This window comes from Chiloscyllium plagiosum, chromosome 18 (assembly GCF_004010195.1).
Source record: "Chiloscyllium plagiosum isolate BGI_BamShark_2017 chromosome 18, ASM401019v2, whole genome shotgun sequence".
Lineage (NCBI taxonomy): Eukaryota > Metazoa > Chordata > Chondrichthyes > Orectolobiformes > Hemiscylliidae > Chiloscyllium > Chiloscyllium plagiosum.
In genome coordinates this window covers 63,296,080-63,306,488 of record NC_057727.1, presented here as the reverse complement: position 1 = coordinate 63,306,488, position 10,409 = coordinate 63,296,080, and the positions used below count along the sequence as shown (strand labels likewise).

The 10,409-nt window shown below is 45.3% G+C and overlaps 1 protein-coding gene across 3 annotated transcripts in view; it reads right to left on the bottom strand.

Annotated features, from left to right (window-relative positions):
- Window positions 1-3,002: 3,002 nt before the first annotated feature.
- The window catches only part of parp3 (poly (ADP-ribose) polymerase family, member 3), a 37,686-nt gene continuing 30,279 nt past the window's right edge, over window positions 3,003-10,409 (bottom strand). For all 3 annotated transcript variants that reach the window (XM_043708477.1, XM_043708478.1, XM_043708476.1), the window contains exons 9-11: window positions 9,764-9,941; window positions 7,200-7,346; window positions 3,003-5,129 (exon numbers count right to left, since the gene is read on the bottom strand). In XM_043708477.1, the coding sequence (XP_043564412.1) occupies window positions 4,966-5,129; window positions 7,200-7,346; window positions 9,764-9,941 (489 nt within the window). In that variant the 3' untranslated portion in view covers window positions 3,003-4,965. The remainder of the gene's footprint in view (window positions 5,130-7,199; window positions 7,347-9,763; window positions 9,942-10,409) is intronic.

The following is a 10,409-nucleotide window of genomic DNA, read 5'->3' as shown; positions in this document are numbered from 1 at the left end:
CTTGAAAGGGTTCAGAAAAGATTTACAAGGATGTTGCCAGGGTTGGAGGATTTGAGCTATAGGGAGAGGCTGAATAGGCTGGGGCTGTTTTCCCTGGAGTGTTGGAGGCTGAGGGGTGATGGATAGGATAAATAGCCAAAGTTTTACCCTGGGGTCGGGGAATCTAGAGCTAAAGGGCATAGATTTAGGGTGAGAGGGGAAAGATATAAAAGAGACTTAAGGGGCAACTTTTTCACACAGAGGGTGGTACGTGTATGGAATGAACTGCCAGAGGATGTGGTGGAGGCTGGTACAATTGCAACATTTAAAAGGCACTTGGGATGGGTACATGAATAGGAAGGGTTTGGAGGGATATGGGCCGGGTGCTGGCAGGTGGGACGAGATTGGGTTGGGATATCTGGTCGGCATGGACGGGTTGGACCGAAGGGTCTGTTTCCGTGCTGTACATCTCTATGACTCTATGACTCTAAATTGCACTGCACTATTTTGCTCCCTGATTCTTTTGGGTATTTTCTTGTCATCAAAGACTGTGTTAATCACATGATCATTTTGACTAGCTTGTTTCCAAAACTTGGGAACACAAGTTTCTTCAACTCAATTAACAGTGATAACAGCAACCTTTAAAAGAGCTTATTAACAGTCTGGGGTGACAGAAGCAATGAGCCAAAGAGCCTCTTCGATACTGTATGAATCAATGATTTAGAAATATTCCCCTTTCTGCATTGCAAGATTTGAGTGTTCAGTTCACTGTGCCCACTGCTGAGGAGTAATATTCACATTTGGGGTTGCTAAGTGGCAATTTGTTTTTTGTGTAGTAACCCGGCACTGTAAATAAATATGCAACAGCTCACAAACTGAACCACACCAGAAAATACACAGGCCCTGAGCAACATAAACAGAGCTGGGCTCAACCACTGCAACCCATCAGGATTATTGGTAACATCCAGGTATTAATCTGGTCGTCTTTATGATGTCAGAACATCCAAAAGCAGTTCAAATCCAATCAGTGACTTATGAAACACTCACTGTCATAATGTCAAAACATTGCAGCCAATATGTGCACAGCAAGATTCCACAATGGTAAAATAACTGGACCATCTGTTTAAGACGTGCTGCATGGTGGTAAAATACTGGGCCAGTGCAAGATCTTGTACATCGTCTGAACTGCTTGGTTTATCATTTCCACTGAAGGGTCAGCACCTCTGACACTGCGGCACTTCCTCAATACCACACTTCAAGGTCAGTCTGGATTATCAGTTCAAGCCTTGCTGTGTGAATTCACCTCGACCTGAATTCGAGGCATTGGTACTCCTGACTGAGCCACTCTTAGATGAGGAGTGCAATGGAAGAAAAGGATGAGACAGAGAAATTAAAAGTTCTAGGCTGGGGAGGCCCAACTCCTAACCCACCCAGAAACCCATACCTGCTGAGCAGGATTCATGAGACTGATGAGAGACTTGTCTGATGAAGTTTAGGTCCATATTCTCTGGAGTTTAAAAGAATGAGAGCAGATCTAATTGGGCTGCTGAAAGAGATTGACAAAGTAGACAGGATGTTGCCTCCTGTGCACCAATCTAGAAGGAGAGGTCAAAGTTTTAGAATAAAGGGCAACAGATTTAAAACAGAGATGAGGAGAAATTACTTCTCGCAAAGGGTGGTGAATTTGTGGGATTCACTCCCCCAGAGTGTGGTGGATGTTGGGACATTGAGTAAATTTAGAGGAGATAATTTTTGATAAGTAACTGATTTAAAGGTTATGGAGAGCTGGCAGGAAAGTGAAGGCCAAGATGAGATCAGCCATGATCATATTCAATAGCGCTACAGGCTGGAGGGGCTGAATGGCCTACACCTACTACTAGCTAGTATGGTATTGTGACATATGGGCTCACTATTAGGGTCATTAGAATGAAGTCAAGTGGAAGAGAGGGAAACCTTATTAAAACCAGCACCTTTAGGGTGGGGAAGTAGAAACCAAAAGAAACAAAGTACTTGTAATGTGCACTGAAGGTAGGCCCTATTCACAGCTTTAACTTTTTCAAGCTCTTGGACACCAAACAGGTTAATAAGATGGTTGCCATGTCTCAGATGAGGCCTGCAAATTCAAGACAAGCTCTGGGGAAGCTCCTAATGAATTAGCCTGGGCGAGGACAGCGATGAAACCCCTCTGTGGAATTTTCATCTCTCATGGTTTATGGTTTACTAAAATAAACTACGGATTTTAGGACTTTGTGTCTCCAAATGTGCAACTTGACGTAAAAGACTGGGAAAGAACCAGCTTAATCACAAATAAGCATGAAGAATCTCAAATCAGTGTGTATCAATCATTACAGCATCAGATCATCCCAGGTGATGATAAAGGTGTTGGTCGGGTTGGTGACCTGACCAAAACTGGCTTCTGGTACCAAATATTTCATTTTTTCCCAAGGACTAGGAAGAGACAGTCAGTGACACTAGGTCAGTTGCTTAGAGGAGCAGTAGAACAAGGCCTTCTCTACAACGTGCAGCAGCTTCCAGGTGTAATTTAACTCACCATCGATCAGTAAAGTGGCTTGACATCCAAACCACAAGTGCCTAACGTCATGACCTGCTGAACCTCCAACCTTGCAGGGGATCTCTGCAAGAATTTAGACACGATTGTAACCAGCTGAGTCTATCCAGGTGTGAAACATCAAGTTTTAAACAAGCCCACAAGAGACTGTTTCTTACAAAGTTGTGCGTCATGTGTTTGTGTGCGCGTGTGTCTATGTGTACGTGCAAGAGAGACAGAGAGCACGCGTGCAAGGGGGAGAGAGAGCACGCGAGGGAGAGTGGGACAAATACACAGTTTTCAAACTGATCAGAGTGAATAAAAGAATAAATAATCCTTTTCACTTAAAACCCACAAATTGGCCACACACACTTACAGAGCTAAGAAACATACATTTCACTTCTTCAAAAACACACCGATTATGAACTTGAGGATCCAGCAATAATACAAAAGAGGCAGCTCATTCAGTTTAGAGTAGTGTGCAGAATAATAGAATCCTTTAATAGTGCAAACTGAGACTATCAGGTAAACACAGTGGTAGCAATCACCAACCCTGAGGGTACAATCTGTTATATCAAAAATCTTCCACAGTGCAAGGTGAATCACAGCTTCCAATAGAGTCACAGGGTCAAGGATAAGAGATTATTCTGGTGTCACACACTCTCTACTAAAGCAACCTTAGATCAATGCCTTACACAGTGAGCATGTGCTGTCAGATCTACTATTGAAACCCCACTGCCTTTCACAGAGGCTTTTACCACAGGATGACAAGGCCAATTTTTAACCTTCACCCCTCTCCAGGTAATGGCAGTAGACTGAGGACAGCTTCAGTTTCTGCGACTGAGCCCACAACAGAAGGAATCTGTCAAGCCACAATCTCAAATGAAGCAGAGGAACCAAACTTTCATTGTGACCAATGTCAAATCACAGACTCCAGTCCAAAGTTGGGCCTGCATTATCCTACCTCCTTTCTACAATGACGAAGTATACTCTTGCAGAGGCTTTGAGCAGCCATTACAGTGGTGCACAGCAGACACCAGTTCTCCAGACAAACAGTTGGGTGAGGGACTGCAGGCAGATGGGATCAGTCTGCCATCCAGTTTGGGTCACATAGTGCAGCCTTGGCAAGATGGATTAACTAAAGAGTCAGTCATGTATTCGAATTTCTCATGCAAAATTATTTGCAGCTGAATTCATCTGAATCGTGGGAGAGCAGCACCTCATTCTCCCATTTATACATTTCAATAAATTGCAGGTCTCCTTGAGTCTGTGGGAGTTTGTGAGGGAGCGCAGACTGGTTCCTCAGAAAACAACACCATAACCAAGCAGGGTGGGGTGAAAGGCTTGTCAAATCTGACCGAGAATCGAGCGAGAGGCAAGTTGCTCGTACTAATGAGGGACATGTCCAGCTTTTATGCTGTCAGCCTACAGTCGGTAAAAGTGATTTTACCACCATTTCCCAATGTGGTGCAGAATGCATAGGAGAGACCTCGAGCTAGAGTGGTCCCCTCACATCAATGTGGCCCGTGAGGGAGGCCTCACCGAGCAAACTATCAGTTCTGTCAGTTATTCAGTGTGGCCTGGAGAGAGGCATCAGAGCTAGGCCTGTCAGTGAGTTACTCAACAGGGCTTGGAGAGAGGTCTAGGCGCTGGGTCTGTCAGTTTGGTGAGTTATCCAGTGTAGCCCAATGAGAGAGGCCTAGACCTGTCAGTTCAGTGAATTACTCAATGTGGTCTGGTGAGAGAGAATAGGGGCTAGGCCTGTCAGTTCAGTGAGTTACTCAGTATGGCCTGGTGAGAGAGGCCTGGGGCTAGGCCTGTCAGTTCAGTGGGTTACTTAGTGGAGCCTGGAGAGACAGGCCCAGAGGCATAGTCTAACAATGAGTTACTCAGTGTGGTCTGGTGAGAGGGGCTTAGCGGTTAGGCCGGTCAGTTCAGGGTGTTTGTCAGTGGAACTTGGTAAGGATTGAGTAGAGTTCGAAGCCTGTCAGTTCTCCTCATTGCTTAGACACCAACAGCAGTTTTTAGTAAAGGACAAATGGGTTGTAATGCTCCTGTTAGTCATTATACAGTATACCATTTAAAGCCAGCAACAACATGATGCTGATAGTTTCAGTCAATATCTAAGTATAAGGATTACAAATGGCTGCACTGTGGGCTACAATTGAAGTCAAACTGCCTGCTGACTCAATGGAAGAGGACCCCAAAACCTAAAGCACTTCAGGTTCGGTTTCATCTCATGTTTTTCAGATAGAAGCTCTTTAAAATTACTACAGTCTGTCATGCATAGAAGCAACAATGGTTAAAGCAGCCAGTGCTAGCATAGTGCAGTGGCAGTAACCAAACCACAGCAGAAAATAAACATGATATTGATCCTTCAGTGAAGGGGACTCGACGCTCCCTGGAAAACGAGTTGGATTCCCATGCTGCAGGGCTGCTCAGCACTTCACTTGTAACAAATAGCGAAGACGGGCCTGGCTCTCCTTGTAAATGACATACTCGCTCTGGCTAAAGGAGCTTTGCACATTCATATTTACCGGCTTCCCCTGAGGCACCATCACTTTCTTCCCTTCGAGAATGAACTCCTTATCCTGAGAACAATCTGCAAAGAAAAAAAACAGAACACAGAGCTGGGGTTTTCTTCTCCACTTTTCCACTACTTGACCCTCAACCCAATGCATGAAGAGCTGACTAAAGCAGTGGAATATTACTTGTACAGGTTTCCAGAAGGCATTTGATAAAGTCTCTCATAAGGGACTAGTAGTTAAAGTTGATGCATCAAATGGTTGCAGGAAAGCAGCAGGACATTCAGCCCTCAAACTGTACCCCCTGGTTCTAGACCCTTTTACAAATGGGAACAGCTTTTCGCTACCTATTCTGTCCAAACTCCTCACGATTTTGATGACCTCGATCGGAATCTCCTCTCAAACTTCTCCAGTCTATCCACTTAACTCAACCCTGGAATCGTTCTCCTGCATTCTTTCTAATATCTGTGCATTCCTCTTAAAATGGTGCCCTGACTGGACACAATGCAAGCAAGTTTGGACCAGTGCTTTGCATGGGATGGCATAATTTCCTTACTTTTGTATGTAATGCTGCTTGCAAATTCTAGGACATCAAATCGAATTCATTAACTAAGCCCATCCTGCCACCTTCACTGATTTTATCTGCCCAGGTCTGCCTGCTTGCTCACCTTTCTGGACAGTTGTACCTCCCACTTCACACTTCTCTGTATTAAATGTGATCCGTCACCCATCCATCCATTTCACCAACCACTGTACTTTTTTTCCTGAGGTTTTACACCATCCCACTCACTGATCATAGTATTGCCAAGTTCCATATTGCCTGCAAATTTCAAAATTGTGCCCCATCATGGAAATTGCATATTTCCATTTCACAGAATCCCTGGAGTGTGAAATCACGGTCCATCGATGCTCTGAAGAGCATCCCACCCAGACCCATCCCTTACCCTATCCCTGTAACCTTGCATTTCCCATGGCTTATCCACCGAGCCTGCACATCCCTGAACACTTTGGACAATTTAACATGGTCAACTAACCTACACATCTTTGGACTGTGGGAGGAAAGCGGAGCTCCCGGAAGAAACCCACACAGAGAGTCGCCAGAGGGTGGAATCGAACCCAGGTCCGGACGCTGTGAGGCAGCAGCGCTAACCACTGAGCCACTGTGTCGCCCCAAGTCCACTGCTGCATCCATCCGTCTTCAGTGATGTCCTCAGCCTTGCTTTTCTCATCTCGACATCTACCTTTTCCCGCCTCCTCCTGGCCTATCTCCCCCATGCTAGCCTCCTTAAACTCAACATCACCCAAAAACTCAACTGCTTCTACGCAAGTCTGTTTGCCTCTGCCCTCCGGCCCAGCATTGGCTTGGGCTTATGCAAAGCCTCATTTTTTAAATCTCATCCTTTGTTTTCAAATCTCAGACACCCTCTCCACCTCCCATTTCCATCAGCTCCTCCAGCTCTGCTTCCCTCTGGAGAGAGCTGCACTTCTCAGCTTTGAGCCCCTTAAGGATTTGAATTGCTGTTCCCTTCAGCTACCATAACCCTAGGCTGTGAAACCTTTCACAAAAGACGCTTCACTTTTTATTTTTTTCCTTAAAGACCCGTGTTAACAGCTACCTCCCTGACCAAGTTAAATGAATATGTTTGACAATACTTCTGTGACATGGCTTGGGTCATTTGACTTCAAAAGGCACTATATGAATGCAAGTTATTGTTGTTAATCTGGGTGTAGCTACAATATAACAATGAGATGGGGTAAAATCCACTGGGATCTCTGGATGTTACCAGCATTAGCAGTAAAACTGTACTCTGCCTCTGGATAGGAACACTTAATTAAATATAGACACTGAAACCCGGAGACTCAGGAAGTCTCAGACACAATCCAACTCAGCTAGGCCCGAGAGCCTTGAATTAGGACAGACACTGCAGGATGGATTGTCAGCCTTGGCTCGATCTCCCAGTCTCCAAGGACCCAGGCTGGATCCAGTCAACAGCCACCGCTCGGTCTACTCAAAACTGACCGATGGGAAAGGATCCAGAGGCCAATGATGCCGAGAAGATGACAGAAGAAAAGCATAGCCAAGTTATGGGATAAAGGGGAGAACAGTTGCAGTAGTTGTGTGAGGGGGAATGCAGGGCTGGACATACCTGGTTCAGTGTTACCACGAGCCACGACACTGTCAAAGCCTTTGGGAGCCGATTTCAACCGGCTGTTGTCTTGGAAGATATAATGCTCCTTCCCCAGGGCCACTTCCGTCAGGAACATGACGCCAATGCTTTTGGATGTAAAACCAACTGCAAGATAGACAAGAATGATCTCAGCATAACGTCAGCTCTGGATCAGTATGAGCTGTCCATGAGATAAAACAATAAGCGATCAGAGCATTTGTCTGTTTTTTTAAAACTGATGGTGGATTGAAAGCAGCAAATTTCTGACTGAGGGGTAAGAGTGACTCCTGACCCAGACCCAGATTCCTGAAGCCATGAGTTGGCCCACAGTGACAAGCAAGTCAGTATTTCCCTGAACTGATTTTCTCTCTGGGCCAAGCAGGAACCAAATCCCAACATTCTCTTTGTTCCCATTCTTCCACATCAGCACCTCCAGAAGAGGTGCCAGCCAAGGTGACCATGTTCCCGATCAGTCACAGGGGACCACTGCTAGAAGCTACATTTGTTGAGATTAACAGAGATCAGGTCAACTCTGTGGTAGCTCACACAGTCCAATATCCCACTGACCTCCACATTTCGAAAATCTGTTCCTTTTGTAATCAAATCATGGAAACACTCAGCACAGGAAAAGGGATTCCAGCCCACGGTGTCTATGAGAAAGACACCTGACCAGTTTTACCTTCTATCCTTTCCCCACAACAAAAACTTTCACCTTGCAAGTATTTATTAAGTTCCCTTTTGAAAGTTGTTACAGACCTTCTTTTTTGCCCCATCACCGTTTCAAACTGCATTGCAGATCCAACAGCTCAATGTATACTTTTCACCTTCTTTTGCGAACAGTTTAACCCTGTCTCCTCTGGTTACAGAGTCTACTTGCAAACTTTTTCTCCTTATTTATTTTTATCACCAGTTCACCTGATTTTGAACTCCTCTATTAAACCTGTCCTTGAGCTTTCTCTGCTCACTGGAAAACCCCAGCTTCTCCCGTCTCTCTATGTGACTGAAATCTGTCTCCTCTAATACACAGAATAGAAATTCCTCCTTATCTTTGTCTTAACAGTGACCCCTTACTCTGAGATCATCCCTTCTGGTCCTAGATGGTTGCATAAGGGGAAATAACCCTTATGCATCTACCCTGTCAAGTCCCCTCAGAATCTGCTATGTTTCAAGAAGGCCACCCCTCAGTCTTGTCTATTTTAAGGACTTTGGGCCCAATTTATTCAATCTCTCCTCATCAGATATTCCCTCCATGCTTGGGATCAGCTTAGCGACCCTTCTCCAGACTGCCTCCAAAGCCAGTAGATCTTTCCTTAGATAACTCTTCACGCTATTCAAACTGTGGTCAATCTGATGCCTTGTATAGTTTTAGCAAGACTTCCTTATGTTTATCAAAAGCAAATACAGAAATTGCTGGAGAAACTCAGCAGATCTGGCATCAAATGTGGAGAGAGAAAAACATGGTTAACATTTTGAATCTGTTATAACGCATCTTCATAACTGAGAGGTGTTGGAATATAGGTAATATTAAAAGTTTTTGACGTAGGCTGAGAAGGAAGAGGGTAGGCAGTGCAGAGGGGCAATGTAAAAGATATAGGGTTTGTGAATGGTGGAGGAAGATGATAAAAGATGTGAAATGGGTGTATATTGAGGTGCAAAAGGAAGAGAGAATTGGTCCTCTCTAATAAGTACAAAGTAAACAAAACAAGGCTGTGGTGGTGCGTGGGGGAGAATGTAAGAAAAACAGAGAACAAACAAATGCGGTCAATTTCCGGAGTTTTGGAATTCAATGTCAAGACCTGAATGCCCAAGTGGAAAATGGGGTGATGTACCTGGTTTTGGAACATTGCAGCAAGCCCAGGACAGAAATGCTAGCATGAGAGCAAGATTGTTTTTTTTTTAAAAATGCCAAGCGACTGAAACATCGGGCTCATTCCTGTGGATGAAGCAGAGCTGTCTCACACAGCGGTCACTCAGACTGCGTTTGGTCTCGTCAGTATAAATGAGACTGCATTGGGAACAGCGAATGCTGTAAGCTAGATTGAAAGGAGTACAAATGAAACACTGCTTCACCTCCAAAGGTATGTTTGGACAGTGGGAGGGAGGAGGTAAATGGGCAAGTGTTACACCTTCTGTGATTGTATGGGAAGGTGCCATGGCGGAGTGAGGAAGTGTTAGGAGTGATGGAGGAATGGAGCAGTGTGTCATGGAGGGAACAATTCTCATAGAAGGCTGATGGTCGAGGGGAAGGGAAGATGCATATGGTGATGGCACTCAGCCTGGAAGCGGTGCAGGCTGATCCTCTGAATGCAGAGTTGGGGAGGTTGATAGTGAGGGATAAAGGGAATCCTCTCACTGATCTGGGAGGGAGAGGAAGGCGTGAGGGCAGAGGTGAGAGAGATGGGTCAGACAAGACTGAGGGCTCTGTCAATGACAATGAGGCTGAGGTAAAATCACAGTCATGTCAGCGGCATCGTCAGAATAGAACCCTTTCTCGAGTTTAGTTTGGCGATCAGGACAACATACAGTCAGGTTGCTTCAATTACCATATCCTGCTGACTTGCTGTTTTCCGATGCAAAATAGATTCCACAACCCACGCGCCCTCCCGAGTGTGGCATGATACGCAGGCCTGTTTTCAGAATGGCAGCAACAACTGCAATGTTAGTCCCATGCCACAGGAGGCGCCGGTTCTCAATGTTATCGTGAGACTTGAACCGTGTCCCCTAGAAACACACCAAGAATCTGCATTAGTGTCTGGCTAGCACCTCAACCTGGTAGCACTGACTCATCCATTCCACCGGCATTGTTCTTTTCCTCACCTTCCGGCATTGTGCTCAGCAACGGACCACCATAACTCTATCTGCTCAGGACAGGGACAGCATGGGGTTAGATACAGAGTAAAGCTTCCTCTACACTGTCCCCCATCGAATACTCCCAGAACAGGGACAGCATGGGGTTAGTAAAGATCCCATTGCACTGTTTACATTCAACACTCCCACTATAAAACTGACTGCACTCATTACTGGGAGCTGCCAGACTTAGGAGCTTTTAAGAAACTGAATTCTCGGTGGTTAATTCCTCTCCAGCTGCCCGGTTAAAGGTGAAACTGATTCTCCAGTGAGTGAAACTGTGCTTTACTCTGAGCTTGAACTAAGTACTGTTTTAGCAGCCTGGATGGCATATTCAATAAG